The following is a 27779-nucleotide window of genomic DNA, read 5'->3' on the forward strand; positions in this document are numbered from 1 at the left end:
AAATAGGACAATTAAATGAGAAGGTGTCAGCACAGTGAGGATTTCTCTAGAAAATCTGTAAGAGAGGACAAGTGTTTAGCATGTAGCTTTACACTCTCAAGAATAAGACAAGCAGAGAGATATGTACCTCTCTAAGGGCAAGATGTAGGTAGCCTAATACCGGTCGTTAATGGCCGAAATTACCAAATTTCGTCCGTTACCGACCGGTATTAGGCTTCTGAGATGTAGGTAGCCAATTTACAGATTCAGTAATTTAACGAATCGGTATATTACCGAATCTGCAATGTAGGGAGCACTCAAATGAGTGAATTGCATAGTTAAGGATTCAGTATTTACCACCAACTAAAACCTTTGGAAAAACATTTTTGGGCATTTCCAAAAGTGCCATGTGGCAGACATACGTGCCCTCAGGGCATGTATGTGTGACACATGTGCACACATGCACGACTCAGGGGTGCAACAGGGTCTCAATGTGACACCCTGCCACCCTTGAATGTGTTCCCCCATTACCAAATCGGTATTTACTGATTCGGTAAATCCCATTCATTCCTATGGGCCTCTGGGCCCATAGGAATGAATGGGAATTACCGAATCGGTAAATACAGATTCGGTAAATATTGAATCGTACCGATTCGGTAATACTTACCGAATTATTTCCAACATGGCATTTACCGATTCTAAAATACCAAATCGGTAAAATTCGGTATTTTAGAATCGGTAAATTAGGATTACCTACATCTGGCCCTAAGTCTTAAGGGATCTGCCTTAAACATTGCAAACATTATTTAAAACATTTACAGGCACATGACTTTACTAGCCTGCTGCGCGCTCGCATGCCTTGCTGTGATTTTATTATTTTTAAAATACTCTGCACTGCGCTGCTCAATTCTAGGACGCAGGCGCTCATCACTATTTTGGACATCCTTGTGGGCGATAAATAGATCTTACCTGCACTATAATTGGTATTCACCCGCACTTTGCGGGACTCAGGCCAATCCAGGGCTCGTTGGGACCGTATTGCGGCGTTTTGGCTGCCATCTTGGGTGTGGGTAGCCAAGAGGTGCTGATGACAGGCGCCATCTTGGGTGAGGGGCCACAGGTTTGCCTCGCAGGACTCCCGCGCTCGGAGGAGCCCATAGAAGCAGGCCTTACTTCAGCACAGGTAGACTTTACTTACCTGCTGTGCGCTCGCTTGCCTTGCTGTGATTTTATTATTTTTAAAATACTCTGCACTATCGCGCTGCTCGATTCTAGGACGCAGGTGCTCATCACTATTTTGGACATCCTTGGGGGCGATAAATAGATCTTACCTGCACTATAATTGTTATTCACCTGCACTTTGCGGGACTCAGGCCGATCCAGGGCTCGTTGGGACTGTATCGCTGCGTTTTGGCCGCCATCTTGGGTGTGGGTAGCCAGGAGGAGCCGATTCACAGGCGCCATCTTGGGTGAGGGGCCTGAGGTTTGCCTCGCAGGACTCCCGCACTCAACGGTATTTAAGATGCATACCGGTCAAGCGCACCGGAGGTGCACCAGAGGTAAGCCCGTTTGCGCCCGTTCGCACTCAGGTCGGGACCAGTGCCAGTCATGCTGCTTCTCCTGCTCCTTCCCGCCAGGCGTACTCCAGGGAAGAGATTGTTCAGCTTGACCAGCACCACAAGATGAGTAGCCTGCCGGATACTTTCACCAGTGGCCCCTGGGTATTATCTTGCGGTCTGCTTAATGTTCGGTCCCTCTGTAAACACCATGTTGAAATTTCACTCTTAATCGAATCCTATGGGTTGGATGTGCTTTTTCTCACAGAGACATGGACTCGAGCTGACAGTGATGTAGAACTTGGATTGGCGTGACCTCTGGGCTATAAAATCAGGCATAATCCTTGTGTGGGGAGCAGAGGTGGAGGTGTGGGATTTATTTTTAGAGACACTTTGGCTATATCTGAGTTTGAGAAAAGGAGGTCCAAGTTTTTGAACTCATGGGCTTTTCTCTCAAAGGGCAAAAAGGAGTTCTGTATTCGGGGCTGTTATGTTATAGACCACCTGGTAATACACTATCTACTCTACCTGAGCTGACTCATCTTATTTATGATCTCTCTAATACACATGCCAGGCTAATAGTCTTGGGGATTTAAATTTGTGGCCAAATGGGCCATTTGATACAGCTTATAGAGACCTTGGCCAGGCTTGCAGCAATATACAGCTGCAACAGCTGGTACTCTCCCAGACTCATTTGAAGGGCCATGTTTTAGATTTAGTTTTTGCGGATGTCACTCAAGCTATGATTAGGGACATAACTATCCAATGTTGGACGGACCATGCTCTTGTCCATTTCTCCCTATACCTCCCTGCTGACTCATTGAGAGATAATAGCTCAGGTTCTACCAAACTCAGTAGGCAAAGGTCTAGACTCCTGAAAAATTCTAGTCCAATATCTTTGTTAGCCGGTGGCTTCTCCTTGGGGGAAAATGTGGAAGAGAGCTACTTAAGGCTGTGCCAGCAAATTACAAATTCCTTGGATAAAGTGGCTCCCTTGCGGAGAGCTAGGGGCAGGCATAAGCTTGCCATGCCTTGGTATTCTAATGATCTTCTTCAGCTGAAACTGCGGTGTAAACAGGCGGAAAGAGCTTGGAGGAAGCATTATTTAGAGCCAGACAGAGCCTTTTTCAAACAGTCACTTTTGGATTATAAAGCACAGATCAAGTGTGCTAAAGCCAAGTATCTCGAGGACATGCTGTTGCAGGCAACAAACAAATCGCAGACTTTATTTAAAATTGTTAACGACCTCTTCCGTCCAGCCTGTGCCACGAATAATATCCCGGCCTCTCAGTCCCTTTGTGACTCCTTGGCAGCCGCATTTGAGGACAAAATCGCCACCATTTTGAGTCCACTTTCCAGCCCAGGCACTCCCTGCCTCCAGTCCTCGGCGGTTTCAGCACCCCTACCTAATCCAGGTGTTCCAGAGGCAGTAGCAGGCCAACCTCAGCTGGATAGTTTCACTCTCCCTTCTCTCGAGGATTTCTGTGCTCTGGCGAATGGTGTTTCATCGGGCTCTCCGATGGACCCGCTGCCTCATAAATTTTGGAAGGTGTTCCAAGAGGAACTCTTCCCTCCTCTTTATTCTACCTGTCACCAGTCCTTCAGTACCGCCACAGTGCCTGAATGTTGGAAACTAGCAGTGGTCTCTCCTCTTTTGAAGAAGTCCACACTGGACCCTACCTGCCCGGCGAACTATCGGCCAATCTCGCTGCTCCCTTTTCCTGTTAAGATCATGGAGAAACTTGTCACTCAGTCTCTGTCCAGCTTTTTGGAAACCAACATCTGTCTAGACGTGGCGCAGTTCGGCTTCTGGCCAGCCCATGGCACGAAATCTGCGCAGGTGGTCATTCTGGACGATCTTCGTTCGCGGGTCGACACTGGTTGGGCAGCTTTTTTAGTGCTGCTCGACATGTCTGCCGCGTTCGACATGGTCAGCCACGCTATACTTATCAGCAGACTGGAAGAGATTGGGGTAGCTGGGTTGCCGCGGGATTGGCTAGCTTCCTACCTTCACAATAGACATCAGGTAGTGGTTCTGCCACCTTTTAGATCTGGCATCAAAAGAGTAGGGCAAGGAGTAATTAATTATGCCGACGATACACAGCTTATCTTTTCCTTTGAAGGCAAAGATGCTGTGTCTAAAGAGACTTTCCATCGTTGTATGACAGATACTGCAGACTGGTTGCGACATAATTCCCTCCAGTTTAATGGATCCAAGACGGAGGTGCTGTATTGCTCTACAGACCGTACCCCACGTCCTTTGCCGGTGGATTTCTGGCCAACATCTTCCTTAGGCACGGTGGCGGCGGCGGACTCCGCCCGCAACCTGGGGGTCTTGTTTGGCCCTAACTTACAACTGGATGCTTTTGTCAATAAGACAATCGCCACCTGCATGCTGTTGCTCCGTACTCTGCGTAAGATCCTTCCCATGCTTCCGGCGCAGGCGAGACCGGAGGTAGTGCGTGGCATCATTCTCAGTAGGTTAGACTACTGTAACGCACTGCTTCTGGGTGCACCTAGCACCTTTATCAGTAAGCTGCAGCGCATACAGAATATGGCAGCTAAGCTTGCCCTTTCTTGATTGCGCTCTGCCTCCTCCTCCTTGGCGCTCAAAGATCTTCATTGGCTGCCTGTCCAACAGCGTATTTGTTTTAAAGCATCTTGCTTAGTCTTCAAAGCCCTTCATGGTCAGGGGCCGGTTTTGCTGCAAGAGCTTTTTTCATGGTACTCCACCGCCAGACCTCTACGTTCTTCCTCGGCATGTTTGGTGGTAGTTCCTAGAATCCAAAGGCTACGGATGGGTGGCCGTTCTTTTGGCTACACGGCCGCTAAACTTTGGAACTCACTCCCTCTGTCTCTGAGGAGCCTGGGAGAACTCTCACCCTTTAAAAAAGGCTTGAAGACTTATCTTTCCCCTAGGGCAGTGTAACTTTGTGATTGCGTAATTGGTCAGGTAGAGTCAAAGCGCCAGGATACCCTTTGGGTGACAGTTTTTTGCGCTATAGAAGTATGCGATACATACATACTTACATACATACATACACACATACATACATACATACATACATACATACATGCATCAATATTGCATTTTGCGATTCCTTAATTGCGTAAAATAAGGAATCGCAATTAAGGAATGGCAAAATGCAATGCATCAAGAAATTGGTAAAAAAATTGCGATTTCTTAATATTCCTTAAGTGCGACTCGCAGTTCGAGAGTCGCAATTAAGGAATACCTCCCCATTCATTTCTATGGGCCTAAAGGCCCATAGGAATGAATGGGAAGACATTCTCAATTTGCGATTCGCAATTAGCGAATCGCAAATTGAGAATGCGATTTCAAGGGTGCAGGGGTGTCCAAAGGACACCCTGTTGCACCCCTGAAATCAATCTGTGCACATTTGTTGTGCACACACATGCCCTTAAGGCATGTGTGTGCACAACATGAAACTTTGAAAAATGCACAAAAGTGCATTTTTCAAAGTTTTCGCTAATTACCATGAGGTTCTACCTCATGGTAATTTGATCCCCCTAATAGCGAAATTGCTATTTTTTTAAGTTTCATGAATTGCATTTAAGGAATCGCAAAATGCGATTCCTTAAATGCAATCGCAATTTGAGAATTTGCAAATATTTGGGAATTCTCAAATTGCGAGGGCCCTCACCCTTCATGCATTCCAAAAGCAGATTTTGCGATCGCAAACGGCCGATTTTTTCGATTTACACTGTTTGCGATCGCAAAATCCTTTGATGCATGTGCCTGATAGATGCATTCTCATAGTGCAGTCCTCACACTACCCTTCCAGGAATCAATAGAATTACACTTTACGTGCCCATTGGCAACATAGTCATTCTTTGCCATCTCATGAAGCCTGGACATTCACACGGTCTTGGATGAAACACCATTTGATATACAATGACTAGACACCATTTCTCCCGTTCATTAGATCCTCACACCTCTGCCAAGATTTTCTTCCCAGCCTTGCTATTACTAATACATTGTACTTCTTTCTCTAACAAATTAAGGCTTGGACCGAATCTGCAGAGGCGAGAACATGCAAAAAAAAAGTACATTTAGATATTCAGATCCAGTTGAATTAGCATGATTAAACACTAGAATGTAACTTTGATTACATGGTTATATGTGCGGACGTATAGCTTCAAACTGAATGCAGCAATATAAATGTTAATGAGTTCATGCTTACATTAAGCAAGGCACTTTCAAATATATGCAACATAACACAAAACATAAGGGTGAATATGTATGAGAACTACATTTCATCATCATGGTAAGGCTAAACATTAGTGCGCACACGTTTATAGATCTCGAGTTACCAAAGGTAATGCAGTTCGGAAATACATTTGAATACTTCACTTGTTAATAATATAGGTAGGCACCAAGAATACATGGTGGTAAGTGCACGTAGCCTTTGCACCTCTGTGACGTGTAAGGGTGGAGCTAAAATGACGCTTGCTCCACTGTCTGTGTACAGCTTCAGGCAGTTGTTCTTCATCTAGTCGGCAACGCTTGTCATGCATTTGTGGAAGTTGGTCCCAGTGGTTGTAGGGCCATAGGTGAGGGGGAGGATGGGTTGGTTGTCATTGAGTACTCTGCCCAGGGAACAGCAAAAACACATTGAGCCTCTATAGGTGGTCCCAAGGGCACATGAGCACAGCGGGGAGACAAATAAAGGGGATCCATAAACAACCAAAAAAGGGAAGGGTGGTACAGCTGTCTGAACTGCGAAGAGATGCTAGCCCTTAGTCTGAACTGCACAGGGACATTAGTCTTCCAACGTGATAGTACAATGGCCAGGTTCATACAACAGAGTCAGTGTTGGTAGAATCCCTTAGACAAAGGCGCACCCTGCAAGAACCCCATTCTTTAAACTTGGAGTTCCATGGCATATGCGGACAGAAGGAAGAAAAAGCTAGCATACTGGTGGACACTACCACTACACCAGTCAAAAAATGGAAATGGGAGAAGATGAAAGTTGGGTGATGGGTCAGAGCACGCGCTTTGATTTCCCAGCTGCTATTGGACACACTCAACCTACCTGTCCTGTGGATGATACCAAAGATGTACAGAGGAAGGAGGGGCTTGTATAATGAGAGATGCCTTTAAATATGTTCATGAATGATACATGTACGACTTCCGAATTTGAGAGGAGCGCCTTTGACTCAGTGGTGAAGTGTTAATCGGGATAGTGATTTCACTCTGAAATAAGTAGGGTGTATTCTCAAACCCTAATGTTGTCTAGCAGTTCAGTAGCACTCATCCCCTGGTCTTCCTCGTCCTAAACATCATCGGATTTCTCCATTCATCAGGTAGGATTTCTGGCACAGTATTATACATGAGATCATTATATAACAGTAAAGTTATTTCCTGACTCTACTAAAATGCATCGTCCGGTTCCTGGGTGCCATCTTGTTTAATGATATGGGAGTGAGTCAATCACTTGCATGACTGTACCCCTGGCCAGATGGTTTTTGAACGACCCTGATTGAAGTATTGCTGATAATTCTGGTGTAACTGTATCTACCACTGAAAAGTTCAACTGTGATATTTTGAAGCAGGTCATCCGGCAAGGTACCAATATGGTGTTGAATGCGTGGGCGTCCTCCAGAGTGCTTGCTGGGGTTGTCCGCAGAATAAATCTACTGCCTGTAATCACATTGACTTAGGCTGCCTGCTATAATACTCTGAGATGACCAGCGTTTTACTTCTGCTTCATGCTTTATTTCCTTCGACAGACGTTTGAAGCAAAAATTCAGCATCTGGAGACGCGGTCATGTAGGAAAGCCCCCAGCGCCTCAGTGGGGACAGCAGAACTTGAATACTTTGTGCGCTGTGAGATTCACAGTTCGGATCTCACTACAATGGTGAGCTCAGTGAAAAGAGTGTGCGATGATCTCAGAAGCACCAAAGAAGACAAAGGTAGGAACACTGCGCTGACAACTTGTTTTGCTTCTCTTTGGATCCATTGCCTTATGTTCTGTTCTGTAGCCTCTCGCATGTCTCTTTAATCCGCATTCTGGCCTTCCTCTTTCAGCAGCATATTGTAAATCCTCCTTCCATTTCACTTCCTAAGACGTCATCTGCTTCTTCCTCTGACACCTCCATAAAGTTCACCAAAGACTTGTTCTGATGATGCTCATTATCATCATCTTCATCGTTACAATCAATAACACCTTAAAAGGGAGGAAGTAACAAATTCATGAAGTGATTCATTCAAGGCAAGGTTTTCTTGGTTGCACATTTTTTTATCGTAATACACCCAGGGTGACCACTGGAAGAAGTCTGGATTTAAATTGTGTACATGAGATGTAAGCTTATTACAACAAGGTATAAACTCAAGGGGAACTATTAAAGGTTCCTTTGCCTTCGATACAGTCCTGTTTTTGTTTGTATTGCCAGTAAAGAGGGTGCTAGCTGTAAAAAATTCCCTTATCCAGTTCAGTGCGAGCACTTGAGTGGAGGTGGGAGCTCATACCCAAAAAGCCAGTAGCATTTGGTGAGAGAATCTCAAACCATTGAAAGAGGCTGGTCGAAAAAAGCCAATGGTTGAAAGGGACAATCTTAAAGTCCATGCTATGTATATTGTAGTAATAGTCCTGTTTGACATCTGTTCTGTCAAGGTATGAGTGGTTGAAGGTATTTTTACTTTCTCCAGCCTTGCCTTTCCAATATGCAGGTTTGTATACTGGCAGTAAGTAATGAAAGGTGACAGGGGGAGGAGTTAATAAAAAGAAGGCTTTGTAAGACCCCAACATTTAAAGTGATCAAATACACTGAAGTGAAGCAATATTGCTTGCACACTGCTGTGTTTGAGGGCCTGATTACGAGTTTGGTGGGGCGGCGCAGAGTCCGCCCTGCCGCCGCACCCGTGGTCGAGTCGCCAGCCAGATTACGAGTATTTCTTGTGTCTGGTGGTTTTGTTTTTATGTTTCCACGGCGGTGCCCTGAAAATGGGCACCCCAATGGGAATGTCAAAAACAGTTCCTGCACTGACTGTAAAGTCCATGCGGTGCAGGAACTGAGCTGCATGCACAGTAGGGCATATGCTTTACCCCTGCATGCACCTCATGATGCAGAGACACAAGAAGGCCCTGTAGGGCTCCCTTAGTTTTCTCTCCGCCACGCTTTTCATAGAGGAGGAACCGCCATGAAAACCGTGGCGGAGAGGAAACTCGTAATATGCTTGTCAGGACTGCGGTGGTACCACCAACCATATTGCGGCCTTCTGGCCACTGCAACATCACCAGGGAACAGCAGTTCCCTGGCAGCTGCAGTAGGGCTTTGGCAGTCCGACCACCCTATTATTATTGGGGCGGTCGGAAGACCTCCATGCCCCCACGAGTCTGGCAGTCCGTGAACCGCCAGACTCGCAATAGAGCCCTTAGTGTTGTGACTAATTTTCCTTGCGGTGCTTCTGAAGATCTTTAAGACAACAAACAGTGTTTAGTCCCCATTAGATCTTTTCTGTGATTTATTGTATTTATTTTCTTTCCTTGTGTTGTAAACAGCTTGTTTACTGGTACATCTTAACCAACTGTGGCCCTGTCATGATCCTGTTCTCAGCGCTGTGCAGATGCAGGACGGGTCTATGCCTATGTTTTTTTCTAAATGGCACTGTCACTCGAATTTTTTAGGTCTCGCCTGAGCCAGCGCATGCGCTACACTGGCGAGACATTTAGTGAGTGGGCTTTAAAAAGCCGACCACAGCTTTTTGTGCGGCCTAGAGTGTGCGGTTACACGCACAGTTACGAGCAGGGGCTCCATCTGGCTATCCTCTCTTGTCATGGCTCATTATGTGCATCACTCGTGGGCACCCTTACAGTCCGCGATCGTGATCACTTTCACTATGACTATTTCAAACACCTGGGTAGATACACTCAATGCTGCCTTCTCGTTCAAATTGCAATTTTTTCTGAGATAGCAAAACTAAAGATTCACAGTAGAATGTTTTTAGTGAGAAGGTTCTCACCCCACCCTCTACAGATATCAACATCACTCACCTTCAGGAAGTCTTGTCCTCCTCGGCTACATCCACTGGGAACTATGTGCTGTGGTGGCTGGCGAGGTCCGGTGATTTCTCTCCTGCCCCTAACTGTTACATCCCACCCGGGGGCCCCTACCTCTGACCAAATTGCAGCAGCATTGCCATCCATGCATAAGCTGTCCTGGTTGTCAAGGAGCGCCGAGTACACCTCAATTTGAAAAGGAGGCGGCATTTGTGAAAAAATTGCCCTTTCTTCCGTCATCTCTCGCATCTGCACATTAATCCACTTCAGTGGTTTTGTGTCTTGCGCTATTTTTCATAACGTTTTTTTCTGTTCTGCACCAGCATCCAATTAACTTAATCCAGCCTGTGACTGCAGGCCGCGCCTCTGCCGACCCAGTTAGTGGCAGAGGCAGGACAACAGGTTGGACAATATCGGACTCACACACAAGAATGTAGCCTGCAATTCATTTCAGCAGCCCTTTTGAATGCCTAACATCATAGATAACTATGGTTTACTGTTTTCGTTAACTGCTCCCTGCTTTTTAGGACTTGTAGATTAACATCTACCTTTAGAAGTACAAGGCTTATAAATCCCAGGATGCAGTACTCTGATGGCTAACACATTATGGATGAAGCAGACAAATGTGGAGTTGACAGCTATGTGAGACACTAGGTTCCAATCTAGTTCTGGAAATTGTAGTCTTAATTTCCTTCAACTAACTCAACCCAATTGAAATCCCCTGGTGCTGTCTTGTATAAATTACATGTAAAAGGAGTACATTCTGCGTACATAGTGTCCTGTTAGCAGAGCCGTCTGACGGCTGTATACACCCGATATGTGTACACTTGGTACCCTGCGCATCCACACAGCACTAGAGTTAAATCACACACATACTGAGTCCTCTCACCCTTCCCCATCAGCATACACTTACCTGCCACCTGAAGCAGCAAGAGTACAGAAAGACAAGAAGGCTCCTGCTGTCAGGCACAACACCAAGTCTGCTTCATATCCCTATCAAGGTCACATTACACACCAACCACCTGCTCCAGGGGGCCGCCCTAGACACATTCCACCATTTGTATCCTGCGCTACGTGGGAGACCATTGACTGGCAGAAACCCAAGTCGGTTTACAATCCACTCAAGCAGCGAAAACCTCACTGAAACTGAGTCTTTCAGAGACCTCTCTATCCCGGTCACAGATTATGGTCCAACACCTTCCATGCCAATCAGTAATGCACCCACAGGCAGCGGGTCGTCTCACACACATATAATGACCCCCACAATGTACAAGGACACTTCTACTCTCAGGTGAGTCCTCTTCCTGTACCGTAAGTGACAACAAGTAAGGACACTTCGAATCTCAGATCAAACCTGCACTTGCACATTTGCAATGCAATAGGTCTCGCATTCCTGAATGTTTAAGCTATTGCTGTGGCTTTATTATTAGCAATGCCAATAGCTCAAACTTTCAGTAATGCGAGACCTATTGCATTGCAAATGCTTGTTTTTAATTAGATTCAGAAAAGGGGGTGGTGATGAACAGAGTGTCTGAATTAAGCAGACCACTCTTACCCAGTTCAAAGATCAGGGCTTGATCCATCACCGTTATTTATCTCACTGCACCATCCCAGCTCAGAACCTGGCTATATGCAAATCAGTCTGTCCCTGGCCCAGTGCATCATGGGAACAGGGCAGACTAAACTACCAAGCCAATTCTTCACCAGAAAGGAGACAAGCTACCGGGGACCGGTTTCTGGCATTTCAGCGTCTTCGGCCCGGCTTGCTTGAATCCTGATGGTGCAGTGAGAAAGGGACTCACATCTGAGTATACCTGCCACACCTATAGTGGCCAAAAATGATTCAGAAAAGGGGGTGGTGATGAACAGAGTGTCTGAATTAAGCAGACCACTCTTATCCAGTCCAAAGATCAGGGCTTGATCCATCACCGTTATTTATCTCACTGCACCATCCCAGCTCAGAACCTGGCTATATGCAAATCAGTCTGTCCCTGGCCAGTGCATCATGGGAACAGGGCAGACTAAACTACCAAGCCAATTCTTCACCAGAAAGGAGACAAGCTACCGGGGACTGGTTTCTGGCATTTCAGCCGTCTTTGGCCCGGCTTGCTTGAATCCTGATGGTGCAGTGAGAAAGGGACTCAGGTCTGAGTATACCCTGCCACACCTATAGTGGCCAAAAATGATTCAGAAAAGGGGGTGGTGATGAACAGAGTGTCTGAATTAAGCAGACCACTCTTACCCAGTCCAAAGATCAGGGCTTGATCCATCACCGTTATTTATCTCACTGCACCATCCCAGCTCAGAACCTGGCTGTTTTTAATTAGAGCATGAGTGCGAGCAACAGAGCTCAAGCCCAGAGCCGTCTTTCCCTCTGTGTTTCTGACCTGCGCTGGTTACCGTTCATACATTAACTGGTAGATTTCCCATGTTCATGTATACATTGTTGATAGCGCAATTCTGGAAAGAAACCAAGGCATTATTCGTATGTGCAGTACTGAAAGCGGGATCATGACATGGTAGTCCTATAATAGACTGAAATATTTGCTACCACATCCTGAAGTGTTGTAATTAACACGTCATGTTATGAAAATGTGAACATCACATTTCTGCCATGTGTATGCACTCAGCAATATTTTTATACAGCTTTCCTAAAAAGGGTGGTGGCGAGGAGAGTGTGCGTGCATGCGTGTGTGCGCGCGCCTGTGTGTTGAGTGTGTGTGCTTGTGGGGTTTTAGCACCAGTCTTGTCAGAATGAGTCTCCCGCCGACTCAAGGGGTGTTAGTAGGGATAAAGGGGCGGGGGGGGGGCAGTTAGCAGCAGCTTTTATTGAGGGTTTACTAATCCCAGCTAGATGAGCCAAGGGTACAAACTAGTTTGAAGTGCTCTCAGTGCATTTTGTCCGCCTCCCCCCTCGCGGACACTTCTCCCCTTTTACATTCTGACCTTCCTCTTTCCCAGTTCACTGGTTCCCCAAGTCAATCGCAGAGCTGGACAAGTGTCACCACCTGGTCACCAAGTACGACCCGGACATGGACTTGGACCACCCAGTGAGTGTTTCTAGCGCCTTCATTATTTATTGCTCAATCTGTCTCGTCTACTGATCGCCCTTCTTTCTGTTTTTTTCTGCAGGGTTTCTCCGACCAGGAGTACAGGAAAAGGAGGAAAGCGATCACAGACATTGCCTTCAACTATAAGAAGTAAGATGAAGCAAACAGGGGCCTGGCTTGTCCATTTAGGAGCAAGAGGAAACTTTAACATATGCCTCCAGGGCAGCATGACATTGCCAGCTCAGAAATTAGCTCTTGGCTCATCTGTGTGCCGCAGAAATAAACAATAAGCAACCAGGGACCACTCCTTTTGGCAGAAAGGGCCACCTTATGCCAGCATACAAAGGCATTAAAAGGCGCAGTTTAGATTTCCTCAACAAGTGGGTCTGTTTTTTGCACTTTGAGGACAAGCCTCACAGTTGTGGAATGCATTCCCTCTCAACATTAAAGAACCCGGTAAGCATCGGACCAGTTTTCTTCAGAAGAATACCCACATACCTCTTTCCAGCCTAGGACTTCTGATTAGGCTTAAGGAAACTAAGGTGCACCGCGGCACAGGGCAGAAAGCCACCTTGCTGCGCTGCGTGAAAGGGAAAAGGCAGGAATGTTATGTTATGTTATGTTATGCACTTTTGTATTGCGCACAGCTGCCCCAGCTAAGGGGCGTCCTGGCGCATGGCAGGCAATGTGCAACAGATAGCAGAAACACAACACAGATAAAAGATCTATTTAAAAAAGAAACGTTTTCAGAGCTTTGCGAAAGGCCAAGAGGTCAGTCAGTAGCCGCAAGTCCACTGGGAGGGAATTCCAGAGTTCAGCCGCCCTCACCCGAAAAGAGCGACCACCAGCCCGACACAACCTGTATCGGGGGACCATACCACGACAGGAGGTCAGCAAGAATTGGCGGACCTACTCCCCTCAAGATCTTAAACGCCAAGCACAACACCTTGAACTGGATGCGTGATTTAATGGGGAGCCAATGCAAGGATCTCAAGACTCCTGAGACAGAGCTCCTTCGGGGTAAGCCTACAATGGCTCTAGCCGCGGCATTCTGCACTCGTTGAAGGCGGGTAGTCTCCGCCACGTTGGTCCCTACCAAAAGCGAGCTGGCATAGTCCAGGCGAGATAATACCGTGGCCTGGACTATCAGCTGCCTGGTACCACGGTCAAAGAACTTAAGAATGGGCCTCAGCGACCGCAAGATGCCAAAACAGCCGGCCGCGATTTTCTTCGAGTGGCCCTCGTAACTGAGAGCGGGATCCATCCACACTCCCAGATTCCTAAGTTCAGTGACCGGGAGAGGGACCGGCCCCAGTTCAATGGGCCACCACTTGTCCCCCCACAGTTCCGCTTTCCTGCCAACGATCATGATCTCGGTTTTCTTCGCGTTGAGCTGGAGACAGTTGTTCTTCATCCAGCTTGCCGCCGCCCTAAGTCCACTCTGAAACCTGGGGGCATCCCGGTCCGCATCCCCGCTGATAGTCACCGCTAGCTGAGTATCGTCAGCATACGAGACCATAGTCATGTCCCATTGCTTGACGATCTCAGCCAGCGGTCTCACATACAGATTGAAAAGCGTGGGACTCAGCGAGGAGCCTTGCGGGACCCCCTGTCTCAGAGGAAGGAATTGGGACTGGTACGGTGGCAGCGCAACGCTAAATAAACGATCTTTCAGGAAAGAGCGAAACCACTGGAGGGCAGAGCCACCCAGCCCGACCTCCTCCAGGCGATGCAACAGGATAGGATGGGACACGGTGTCGAACGCGGCGCTCAGATCTAATAAAACGAGCGCCGCTGTCTGCCCCGCATCCATCACTGTGCGTAGGTGTTCAGCCATGGAGAGAAGGGCAGACTCCGTGCTGTGACCAGCACGGAAGCCATTTTGGGTGGGATCCAAGATGTTAAACTGGATGAGGTAGGCCGAGAGAACTTTGTTGACATGGGCCTCCATTACTTTGGTGGGCCAGGGAAGCAAAGAGATCGGCCGATAGTTTTCAGGCTTGTCTGGGTCCAGTGAGGGCTTCTTTAGGATGGGGGAAACCATCGCCCGCTTCCAGCTACGGGGGACCGTGCCCGACTCCAACGAGATGTTGATCAGGGAGTGTACCACGGTCCGACCCACGAACGACTCATCTCTAAAGAGAGCCGAACTGAGAGGGTCGGCGGGGGACCCAGATTTCACCTGCTTTGCCAAGATGTTAAACCCTTCCAATGTCAACAGGGGAAGCGAGTGCAGGGCTGTGTCTCCACAGATGGAAATCGGAGACTCAACTGGGGGTCCTGTGGATGGAAAGGTCATATAGATGTTTTGGACCTTTTCCTGAAAGAACGCCGCAAGAGCCTCACAATGAGCAGTAGAGCCCGTCGTCGGAGCATCGGGGCGCTTAGCTAGAAGATCCTTCATCAATTTGAAAATAGTTTTCGAGGGGTTAGAGCTGTTGCCGACTTCGGCAGTATAATACAATGCCCGAGCACGGCACACAGCCCGATGGTATACTTTGACGGAGGCGAGATAGATAGCTTTTTTCCCCGAATCGTACGCCTTCCGCCAAGCCCTCTCTGCGCGCCTGCAACTGCCCTTGAGCGCACGTAGGGCGCCATCGTACCATGGGCTAGATTCTCTGGCACTGGTCTTACAGGCGGTGAGTGGAATGAGCGCATCTAGCGCTTTGGAGATCCACGCGCAGAACCCATCGTAACCTGAATCAACAGTTACAAACGGATCTAATGGCTCTGCAGCGAGGACACGGTGCAGATCTTCCAACCGTAATTTGCCCCAATGCCGCCTTACGATCAGCTTAGCAGGAGGGATGACAGTCCTACCTGATAAAGGGGTACTAATGGCGACCAAAGAGTGATCAGTCCAACCCAGGGGCGAGACGGCAGTGACAGAAGCATCTGTCAAATTAGTGAAGAAGGGATCTAGCGTGTGGCCACCGATGTGGGTGGGCTGCTGAACAAGCTGCAGCAACTGTAAGGCCTCCAAATCCGTGAGAATGCCACTGACCTCAGGTAGGTTGGGTCTATCGAAATGGAGATTAAGGTCCCCCAAAATCGAAAAATTGGGACACCCCACCACCAAGGAGCTGACCACGTCCGGGAAAGCGGCGCGAAACGCCGCCTCGCTCCCTGGGGGACGATAGACCACCATCCCCGAGAGTGAGAAGTGAGGAGTAACCAGAATCTTAAACAACGCACTTTCACATCCCGCAATGGTCAGTGCGGTCCAGGAGCAAGTAAGACTAGAACGAATCGCCAGGGCAATTCCCCCTCCCCTAGAAGATCGATTAAGAGTACGGACTGTATAGTCAGGGGGGAATGCCAGATTAATAATGGCTGCGTCCTCGTCTTTCAGCCATGTCTCGGTGATAGCCACGATGTCCGGGCTTTCATCCTGCAACAGGTCAAATACTGCCTGATAGTGTGACACCAGAGACCTAGCATTAAAACTAAAAATGCGGAGAACATGCTCCGGGCAGGTGTTGCAAACGGCTGCCTCCGGACGTGTGGGGGCAATGGAAGTAGCTTGCTCCAGAAACCACTGACAGCCAGCACAATGATAGGGACCGTCCAATGGATGTAGGAGGGGTAAGCTACAGCCAGCAGTCCGGCGTCCCAGGTCACGCAGGGTGTCACAAGAGTATGTCAACATGGCTGGAAATAACCAACCGCACCCCGTACCAGCAGGGCCTGGCCAGAGTCCCGCGCGTCCTTAGCGCGGACGGGCGCAGACGGGCAGGACTCTGGCACGACTCCGCGCTAAGCGACGGCGTCCCAGCTGCGCGTTCCCGCTGCGCGAAGAGGACGACTTTAAATAGGCGTCCCCTGGACTGAAGCGAGCGTCAGGACGCTCTAAGATGGCGCCCGCAAAAGCGCCAACAGCCCCAATCCAAAATGGTGGCCAAAGTTGAATAGATATGCCCCCTCGGGACCCGGACCCGCCAAAACGGCGGTGCATCAACTCTTTAAATGCAGGTAAGTGGAGACCCTTGCCCCCAGGCCAAGCAGCAATGCGCCCTAGTTAACATGATAGGAGCATTTTTCTCCTTTACTTGCGCTGGCACCCAATGTGTTGCCTAGCACCATCGCAGGCACCCTTGCACTGTGGTGGAAGGTTGCTTGTGTTGCAGACAGAATTGTTTTTGAGCAGGAAGGGACACGTTCGTGCACAAAAACAATCCTCTGAGGCATCTTCCTCTTTCTGTGTTTGCTGCACGTGGAAAGTGGGAAAAAACGAGGAGAAGTAAAGATATTTCTCCCTGTTACTCCTCACCTGTAGAGGCGTCGCAATTTGACATACTCCTAGGTCTACCAATAATGGTAAATCTGGAAGTGCCCCAAAACCTAGGGGTGTGTGCGTGGGAACACCCACGCTCCCCCCGTTGAACGCCTCTATGGGGCAGAATGAGACAACACAGTGATTTGTGCTGCGTTACTCTAGATTTATCATGCCCTGCAGGGCCACGCAAGGTGGCCTGGAGTGGCTTGATAAATCAGACTTTTTAGTTGCGCCACCATTGCGCCCCGTTGCGCGGTGCAAGGGTGACGCAACTCAATGATGAACTTCCCCCTAAGTTAGGAGTGATTTATGTTTCAGCGCCAATATGTCAACCATTGGTGAAGGGCTGCCCTATATGAAGCAGATGAGAAAATATGTATATTCCCTTTGGCAACTATATTCACCCTAATTCACATACATTACACTTCCACTCATCTGCTAATATAACCCACATATGTGCAAAGCCTTTATGTATATATAGTGTATATATTGCCACTACACAGAGCCTGCATATAGAAATTATTTTATATAAATTTTTTTTAATTTTAAAAACAAATCAAAGTACCCCTGGCCTGCTACAAGGATTGGTAGACTAGCTCATCCAGTAATCACAAAATAGTATAACAATAATACATCAATATTAGCTGTAAATGACACAATAGAATCAATAAAAGATCAAAGGAAGCGTATATAAGACAATACACTGTCACCAAGATACGCCAATCTGTGTAGAAATTCAATCGTTCATGCATGTGAATAAACCCAAAGTTATGAAATATAGTAGTGCCATTACACACATAGAGTGAAATTCAAGTTAGCTGCATGATGATAGTGTTTTGTTTTTTTAACCGATACATTGTTGTTTTAATTGCCTGTTTTCTATTGTGTTAAAACCCATTGGGCTCATGGGGCTTCAGCCCCCCCCCCCCTCGTGTGTGTCAGCCTGGGCTGACACAGCTTTGTGGGCTGGCGACCATCTAATAGCAGCCGCACCCGAGTACTTAACAGGTCTTTAAAATACCATTTACTTGTAAATTAGGCGTTTGCTGCATTTTTCAGCCCCCCTCCTAAATTTGGCTCTAGTTGCCTGCCTGGGTATATGTAATATGATGAACTATGTCACCAACTAGGTTGGTGAGTGAGGGCCTTCTATAAACCACACAGTGTTTTCCTAAGTACAGACATACTTTAGGAGCATCTATCTCATAGCTAGTTCTCTTTGATACTTATACACAAACCCGGAGAAGTGAACTGGCTCCAGTACCTTTTCCTCCCTCTCCCATTGATAGTTATCATACCATTGAAACGTGTCAACGCAATCAAGCTTAATCTGTGGCACAATAGATGAAAAATAGGGAATTGCCTACCTTGATTGAATTTCTACGCAGATTGGTGGTTCTTGATGACAAAGTGTATTGTCTTAAGTATTCTCGCTTTCATCTTTTATTGATTTTATTGTGTCATTTACTGATAATATTGATGTATTAATCTTATATTGTCTTGTGATTACTGGATGAACTGGTCTACAAATGATTGTAACAGGGCAGGGGTACTATGACTTGTTTTTAAGATTATTATTAACATTTTTAATAAAAGAAATTCTATATCCAGGTTCTGTGTAGTGGCTCTCTATACACTATATATACATAAAGGCTTTACACATATGTGGGGTTATAGTAGAGGACAAGTGGAAGTATAATGTATGTGGATTAGGGTGAATATAGTTGCCAGAGGGAGTATACATATGTTCTCATCTTTATACGGAACCCTATCCCTTTGGCTGAAAAGGGACCCTCTCACATTATATTTCTCTATATTAAGCAGGACTATTAACAAACAATAATAAAGGGACACTTCTGAAATTGTTGAAAATATGGACTTGTCAGAAAGGTTGAAAATGTGACTCCCAGGCCTTTCCCTATGGTTGTACTCATTTCAAACCACAAGAAATCTTGGGAGTCTGCAGCTGTTGCGGATTTCTGAGTAATAGCAATCGTAAACATTTTTACATGTTGTAATGCTGTAAGTTTATATTTCCCAGCCCGGAAATGCAATGCAAACGTGCAATTTGAACTTTTACATTTTGTGTTGTTTTTCAACAGGAAAAGGTATTCAGTTACTTTCTTAATGAAGAAGTCTTTTCCCCCAAACCACCAAATGTGCCCCCCCCCCCCCCCCCCCCCCACCGCCTGCCTCCATTTCCTACCTCTGATAAGCATTTCTGCCCTTGACAGGTGTTCTACTGAGACTGTATGCAGGGTGGGAATTTGCCTGCCAAACCTTTGAAAATATACTCACATTTTTTTTTTTTTATATTTCCACCGAGTTTGACAGGCAACGCCTCCACGAAGCACCCACAAACCACCCATGTGGCCTGATTTACTGGTGGCCAGGGGTAAAACTCTCTAGTGATATCGTAAAAAGTAGTAAAAACGTGCATAATACAATGAGGAGCTACAGAACTCAATGCTGAAACCTGGCCTGTTCCTAATAACTTGGCTTTCCACATGGACTTGCTGCTGGGAAACATCCATTGCAACGCAACTTTTACCACGCAGTGCCTTTACGACGCAACTATTACAAAGCAAACCATTACAACGCATTGCGCTGGGGGGCGCTCTAGGATAGGGAATAGATTTAATTTACTATCTAACACCTTCCCTAGTGTCCACGGGGACTGGAGTTGGGATAGTAAATTAAACTATTCACTATCCAGCACCCCAAAGCACTATGCGTTGTAAAGGGTTGCGTTGTAATACTTACGTTGTAAAAGCATGCGTGGTAAAAGCATGCGTTGTAATGTCATTCATCCCTTGCTGCTAGAGTCTTGATCTTCATAGCATTGTAAATAACAGAGCATCCTAAATGCATCTGAAGCAGTGGTTTTATTTCTTTAGATGTTAACTGTCCAATAGAATAAAATTCACCTTCAGCCAATACTGGCTTTCAGAAAACATCATTCCAAGGCTTGCAAACCTAAATGTCTCTAGATTTGCAATAGGCCAATCCGCCTCTGCACCTAGCTATCGTTTCCCCAGTCCTCTAACATGGCCTCTCTTCTCTTTCTGGCAGTGGGGAGCCCATCCCTCGCGTGGAGTACACCGCTGAGGAAATCGGTACTTGGTGAGTGTGAAAATGTCCTTATGTGTGAACCCGTTTCCCCTTAGACACAGAATAGATATAACTCTTTCATGCATCAGACCCAAAATCTCTTATAGAAACTGTGCAAGACTCCCTCGCAGACTCCCTCGCAGATAGAGCACACAGACAGAAAGTAGCAGTGTAATCCTCAATAACACACGGGCAGCAGCAATGCAAGCTTCCCTCGCATAGAAATGTATGCACTAATCATGAACATCACAGTCTGCACCAGTTCAGTTCTCCCGCCCAAAAACGAATAGACCCATCACAGACAAAATCAGTGGAAGAAACACACTTTGAACAGGTAGAACATTCACAGAATTGGGATAATCAACCACACACACGCACGCACATGCACACACACACGCACACACTCTCAGGAAGTCTGAGTCTTTGGCCTCAGATGTCAAACATGAAGACACTTTATAACAGGAGTGTAAGAAGGTGATACTGTGACACCAGAGCACTTTATTGTAAGGACGTCTACACTGAAGGTCAGTAGAGAGTGTATTGAGGATTACTGGGAGCAGCTTTGTGGGTGCTCTTCCAGCAAAAGGTTCTTTGACCTACACATACAGTTCTGCCAATGCACTTCAGTCCTGACCTGCAACACCCAGATTTCACAACAGGGATCAAAGCACAGCTCTGTCGATAAATTACTTGACATCGTAATTAAAAACTGTGGCACCGGGCAATAATTACCATTTGAGCCAAATGAGTTTCTACCTTTGGGTTTGGGGGTTGCGATTTGGTGTGTTGTACAGGTGATAGTGCAGTTTTGGCAATGGAAGCATGCACAGTTCTCATGACAAAGCACAGAAGCAATTAAAAATGGCCGCCTTTCCGACTGGGTTTTTAAGATGGATTTATGGAATCATTGTGAAGATTGTTGTTTTAAGGGTATCGTCCTCCCTTCATATGGACCACTGATCTGCACTACCCTTCTTCGCTCTTAATACTAACCCTACAATATATACATCACTGAAGCACACTGACGGGACACAGCTCTGTGCATGCTCACAAACCCCACCTCTTCCCTTCCTAGCCCCAGCCCCTCTGTACTTCTCTGAAGTGCTTCCTGATCAGCCCAATAGTATGTGGCTTTACCGAAAGCTACAGAAAAGACCGAAGGTGCACACCTTATTACTCAAAACTAAGTGGTATCTTTTTATTTTTAAATTAATCGGTGCTAGGGTGCTGCACTTGCGGTCTGACCAAGTGCCTATCTGAACACAATAGAATACTAGCAAACAAACTTGCTGGCCCCGTGTACTGTTCACTGGGTTTCCAGCCGAACCCCGCTCAATGATTCAATATACCAAATAACTTAACACTTATTCAAGTTGAATTCATCCCCCCACAAAAAATCTTTGTATTCATTTTAAACATCAATTATACAATCATTTATAAATGTAACCATTTAAATGAATCCACGCAAAATAGATTTCAACAATCTTTTCATATTTTGCATGTTTCAAGTCAAAAACAATGCATAACAAAACATGAATGATAATTCCATAGGCTTGTCGAAAAGGCCCGATGCATTGTCGATCTGTTTTCAACACCCAGTTGAAAACACAGGCTGTTGAAAACAGATCGGCAGATGGTTCCCATCCGTGGGAGCTTTGTATCGTCATAATTACACGAGTCGAATGTAAAACAGAGGGGCATATTATCAAGAACGGCGTTACAATTATCGCCGGTTTGTTTAGCGGCAGAAAACTGCAGCTAAAACGGCGATAATGGGCTTGATAATACACTCTGGAGAATTCTAATAGAAGCCCAGGTTCACACCAGAACATGGGTTTCTATGGGAATTCTCAAGGGCATATTATCAAGCCCATTATCGCCGTTTTAGTGGCAGTTTTCTGCCGCTAAACCTGCAATAATTTTTAACGCTGTTCTTGATAATATGCCCCTGAGGTCGTTTGAACATTTTTTAAACAGTGATGATAGCACGGTTGGAAATGTGTTGATTGCCAGAGACTATAGGAAGCATATTATTCTACCGTATTACAACATTTGAGATTGAGGCTTCCCCCTGAGGAAGGGACGATACAGTCCCGCAATGCATCGGGCCTTTTTGACAAGCATATGGAATTATCCTTCATGTTTTGTTATGCATTGTTTTTGACTTGAAACATGTAAAATATGAGAAGATAGTTGAAATCTATTTTGCATGGATTCATTTAAATGGTTACACTTATAAATGATTGTATAATTGATGTTCAAAATTAATACAAAAAAATTGGGGGAGGTGGTGAATTCAAATTGAATAAGTGAAGAGTTATTTAGTATTTTGAACCATTGAGTAGGGTTTGGTTGGAAACCCAGTGAACAGTAGACGGGGCCAGCAATTTTTCTTTCAAGTATTCTATTGTTTGCTTAAAGCTGCCACCCCTTGAGCTGAGAGCGGCAATGGAGCCTCTGCATAACTGTGTGAAATTGAACAGCGGCAATGGAGCCTCTGCATGTCTGTGTGACCTTGAACTTGTCTTTCTGGTGGTCGCAGGAGAGAAGTTTACAGCATGCTGAAGAGCCTGTACCCGACTCACGCCTGCAGAGAGCACACCGAGGCGCTGACCCTGCTGGAGAGGCACTGCGGGTACAGCGAGCACAACATACCCCAACTGGAGGACGTGTCGCGCTTCCTCAAAGGTACGAAGATCCGTGTTGAGGGGCTACGGTGTAAGTGCTGCCAGTTAAATCCAAGATACCTCGTGATTGGTAAAGTCACTTCGTTTTAGAATGTTAGCTCCATATGTGCTATGATTGGTACTTTATTCCCTGCATCTGGGGTCAGCTTTTGTGACACTTAAAATGTAAACCAGACATCACCATAGTGGGCACAGCAGAGACTCTGCAGCCCCTCCGCAAACAGGGAATCTGCTGATGAATGGAAGATCCCACACCTGGAGCATTATTGCTTGCACTAAGTAACGTGTGTGTGTGTGTGTGTGTGTAGTGTGTGTGTGTGTAGTGTATGTAGTTTGTGTAGTGTATGTGAGAAACAAACTTGACACCATGAAAGAAGATGTCTGATATCGGTGAATGGGAGCTACATTTAAGATAAGGTTCTGCAAACCGAGGTGTTTTGTGTTATTTCTAAACAAAAGCGTTTTTACATTTGGGTCCGCCTCAGACCGAGACATATGGGACCGCCTTTACTTGACACCATGCTAAAGACTGTGACAGTCTCCCTGAAATATCTATAACAGCTAAAGAGGTTTACGTGCAATCTAGGCACAGAAACTCAGTGACCACCACTCCAAAATTCCTCACTACAGTACCTAGTAGGCAATCAGCTAATCCTGAAATCCAACTAACAGATGATCCTTCAGTGAGCTTTAGTAGATAATAACACTAAAGCAACCCCAGTTTCACGCTGAGAGCGACCAATACATTAAAAAGAACACAGGATGTGGCTGATTACAGAGCATCCTGGCTACTAAAAGGCAAAGTTGGGAAACAGAAAACAGAGAGGATTTGGCAACTTCCTGAAATGTTAGCTGCCCTGCTGATGCTGTGCTGGCTCTTTAATAGATGAATATATTTTGTAATACTGAGTACCAGTCATTGAGAATCCATAGGCGAGGAAAGGTAGACGGCTAAATGTGGAATTTTACGTGGCTGCTTTCAAAATGTCAGTAAAACAGATATTTATAAATGTAAAAGTGCACATTTATATTTGGTAGATAAGCTTCATCTGATATAACAATAGGAGAGTTGGATAACAAGATACACAGATGACTTTCAGCTACGAGAAACCTTCCTCTATTACAACTTGCTTTATAATAACCTGACTGTTCAACTCGAGAGTGGGATCCTGGCTGCATAATAACCCTTATGCTATCTTATAAGAAAGGGAAAGAAAAGAATGGACTAAGGGGCATATTTACAAGCACCTATCGCCACAGGAACGTCACTTTTTCCAACGTTCCTATGGCGATACAGGCTTCGCCTTATTCACAAGGCCGTGTTAAGCCAAGTTAAGTGGCTTAAGCCCCATTTCACGCTACACTTAGCGTGAAAGAGGTGGGCAATGGGTGTTGAGGTGGGTGTTCCACCGCAACACCCATTGATTTTGATGCTGTCCCATATGTACAAGGGTGGTGTAAATATGGAGCAGCGCCAAAATTAAGATCAGGGAAAACCTGGTCTTAACCTGGCAAAACCTGGAGAAATTCTTTTATTTCTCCTTGTTTTTGCTGTTTCTATCTGTGCTGCATTGTACATCACACATAGAAACAGAAAACCACCATTGATGATTGTTTATGTTCATGAAGGTGTCCCTTCCTGCATATAAATAATCATTTAAAAAAATGACGATTTACAACTTTTATGTGTGCTGCGTTCTGCAGCACACATAGAAGTTACAGAACGCAATTACTGATTTTTTATGTGCATGAAGGTAACCTTCCAGCATTTAAACAATCATTCTCTGCAATGCAGGCACCCTTGCACAATGGTACAAAAGTGCCTGCTTTGGCGGTAGGCAGCTACATTTTGTGCCAGAGCTAAGGGTAAGTCAGAGCTGCAACGTATTCTTGTGAATGCGGCTCATTCCTGCGTTTGGAAACTCTCGGAAGGTGGCATTAGCCTTCCTGGCTGAACGCTGCCCTCTGAAAGTTTCCTAGTAAATATGCCCCAACATCCTGCATGAGTATGAATGATTCCAGCAAAAATATTCCTGAATGGGCTGGCTAGTCCAAACCTGAGAAGTTTCAGGAAAGTCTTAAAGACATGGCTTTTTCCCCAGTAGGAAGGACAGAGGATAATCATACAAATTGTAGTCTCACTCCCTCTGATAGTAGTCTCTTAGAACTGATAGTCATGCAGCCCCAAGATGCCCGTTGGGTGATAGTGAGCTTTATAAATGACGGATAATAATCTGCAAACCAGATATGTGATTTTTGCCCACTGACTGGTTTGCAAACAGAGATGTAATTTGCGATGTGACCTATGTACTTACAGGTTGCATTTCAATTGCCCATTTGTAGGGGGTCTCAAAACAGCCTGTGTAAAGAATAAAAGCTGGTTGCAGTATGTGACCTTCTGTAACCGGGTGCGAAAGCATGGGCAGTGACCTGCAAGTAACAGCACACCTGCATTTGCTTTGCCAAAAAGGATACATTAAAAAACGTGTTTGCTAAAAAGTCAAGGACTGCATTTTTTTTAAATTAAATGTTTTTCCCGAATCACTACCTGCTCCTTTCACAAGACCACCCAATCCGATTCTCGATCAGTTGCGAATCAGTTATTAGCCATCTTTAGAGATGGTACATTTAAAATGGTTTGCAATTGAGGTCACAAACCATTGCCACATTCCTTTAGAACTTATATATTATTCTGAGTGCAGAAAAGTGATAAAGAAAGAGATTTAAGTAGAGAAAAATGGAAACTTGATTCATCACAGCAAATTAACTGGTCAGAGAGTTCACTAGCCCCTGCTCTAGTACAGAGAGGGACTACCGTTTGATGTATTCTTTACAGTTTTACACTACTATGAATGACACATCATGGCGGTCTTCAGACCACACACAGGATGTTTTCCGCTTGGACGTGTAAATAAACTCAATAATTAAGAGAAATACTACCCTGAACTTTTTGTGATACATTTTTCATGATTCCTGAACTAAAAGGAGGACTTTAATCTTTTTTAGGATCAACAAAAGATATTTGATTTTCCTATTTGAACATTCAGAATGGGCATTCACCACTACCTCATTTTCCTGCTGAAATGAGCATAAAAGTTCATGTTACGGTTATTAATGGTTTCAGAACTCTAATTATATCCCCGCTTTACATCCATTTCTGCTTTCCGTAGTAAAATGAAGTGGTTGTGCTGCAAACTGAGCTGCTATTTTTGAGCCGTCTGTAATGCCTTTCATAAAAGAGTAGTTGAGTGGCGAACCTCCACTTCATATATGGGACCTTTGTCAAGAATCCCAGGGAAAAGACATGGGTTACTGGCTCAGATTGTGCCAATCAGAGATATTTACCACTAATGTCCTTGGGCTTAACCGTACTATAGAGCCCAAAACTCAGCTCCAAGTTCACCCTTTAACATTTGACCCTCGGGGTACCATCAAGCAGTCTATGGCGTATTAAAAAATTGAAATGCTGGGAGCTTCATTGAAAACAATGGAGTTCTCTGGGCTTGTTCTCCGGGCTTCTAATGGCCGGTAGAAGCCCGGAGCTCCAACATTCCAATGTTGCCATTCACAGTTGTTGCTTTCAACAGAGGGTTTACTAAGCCTGGGGGCTCTGTAAGGCCTTTGTTTTATTTTTTTAGACCATTCTTCCCGCTAGTGGCGTAATGTTCTAATAGCCTTATAGCCCTTCGTAGCTGGGCTGTACCGGCATGTAAGGCCCGCTCCCTTGTTACAGCCTTCAGCCTTTAGTGCTGGAGCGGGCCTTTAATGGCAAGTATTGCCCAATACGTCTGGCAATAAAGGTATAATCAACAAGGAGCTGGTGTGGGGTAAGAGACTCAGAACTCAATAAATCAACAAACACATGTTAATTACTCAATGTCAAGCCATTGCTTAGTCTTTGAAAGAGAATACGTATTTTATTTAAATCTAACAGTGCTGTGTACTATACTAGCTGCAAATATACTCCATATTATTATTTACCCTCAGTGGTTATAGAAAAGGCAGTCCAGGCTGTTCCTGTTGGACGGTCTCTTGTGATACAAATTGTTGAACAGTTCACAATTTGCCTCTCTGCAAGGGGGCAGAATGTGGTAAGCATTTAGAGGAGGTCGGCACAGTAGTGGGTCAGCATTTGCTCCTTCTATGTTAGATTATACCTTGTTCAGAACTTCATGGTTCTTCTGGGTCACCTTTAGCACCTTTTAGTACCTTTTGTTGACTTTATGTTCATCGGGTAAGGCAGGCAGTGCCTCTTTTGTCTGGTCTTTAAGCAGGGCAGTGTCGCACACACTTCTGCTTACACTGTAGAGACACTTCAGGGACTCCTGGGCCTCACCTTTGCAGAGAGGTGTAAGGCCTTCCCTGGTACTCCAGTGGATGTCTTTAGCATATCCTGCCTTATCTCTTTCATGGCTCCTCTCCTACTGATGAACATTTCCAGAATGCAAAGGAACCACCAATATTCATCCTAAGCAGGCAGTCAGCTCTGTACCTCTAAACAGGATCCTGACAGCCCCTCCTGGAAATCTTGGTCAAAGTTCCCGGACATCTGGTCCCGAAACTGGCAAGGGGAGTTGGAAATGAATGCCCTTACCCTGAAGCAAATAGATTATCTCAGTCACCACTGGTGTGTAGAGCCTGGATTCTGGAGCGAAATATTGGCGATTTGACTGGCAGTTCCTATCCCATATTTATAATAAAGTTGCAAACGGAAGTTGCTTATTTCAACAATCAGCTCTGAGACCATATCTGGGCAATTCTACTCCTTTTTAGGTCTCGCCTGTCGATGCGCATGCGCATCGAGCAAGCGAGACTATTGCGAGTTATCCACTCTTTATCTACACTGCAAGGAATCGTGGCGATTCCTTGCAGTGCCCGTGACTTTTAAGGTCAATGCGCATGCGCATTGAGCTTATGCGCATGCGCATTGACCTTAAAAGCGCGTGCGCGTGCACGTCCGTCTTTGTTTACCCGCTCCGCCCCCTCCCGCCGTGTCGCATTTCTCCTCCCCCCCCCTCCATGTGGAGTTAGTTACCGGTTCGGAGCCTTTCCTCACATTCCCTACTCAGAAGGAATCTTGGTTTGTAGGCTT

The 27779-nt window shown here is 45.8% G+C and overlaps 1 protein-coding gene across 2 annotated transcripts in view; it reads left to right on the plus strand.

Moving 5' to 3' along the window:
- The window catches only part of TH (tyrosine hydroxylase), a 568946-nt gene that overhangs the window by 322768 nt on the left and 218399 nt on the right, over positions 1 to 27779 (plus strand). For both annotated transcript variants that reach the window (XR_015308512.1, XM_086957708.1), the window contains exons 3-7: positions 7290 to 7473; positions 12522 to 12610; positions 12693 to 12760; positions 19962 to 20012; positions 22543 to 22688. Coding sequence is in view for 1 of the 2 variants with exons in the window: in XM_086957708.1 (XP_086813834.1) it covers positions 7290 to 7473; positions 12522 to 12610; positions 12693 to 12760; positions 19962 to 20012; positions 22543 to 22688 (538 nt within the window). In the remaining variant the exon portion in view is untranslated. The remainder of the gene's footprint in view (positions 1 to 7289; positions 7474 to 12521; positions 12611 to 12692; positions 12761 to 19961; positions 20013 to 22542; positions 22689 to 27779) is intronic.

This window comes from Lissotriton vulgaris, chromosome 2_1 (genome assembly GCF_964263255.1).
Source record: "Lissotriton vulgaris chromosome 2_1, aLisVul1.2, whole genome shotgun sequence".
Classification (NCBI taxonomy): Eukaryota; Metazoa; Chordata; class Amphibia; order Caudata; family Salamandridae; genus Lissotriton; species Lissotriton vulgaris.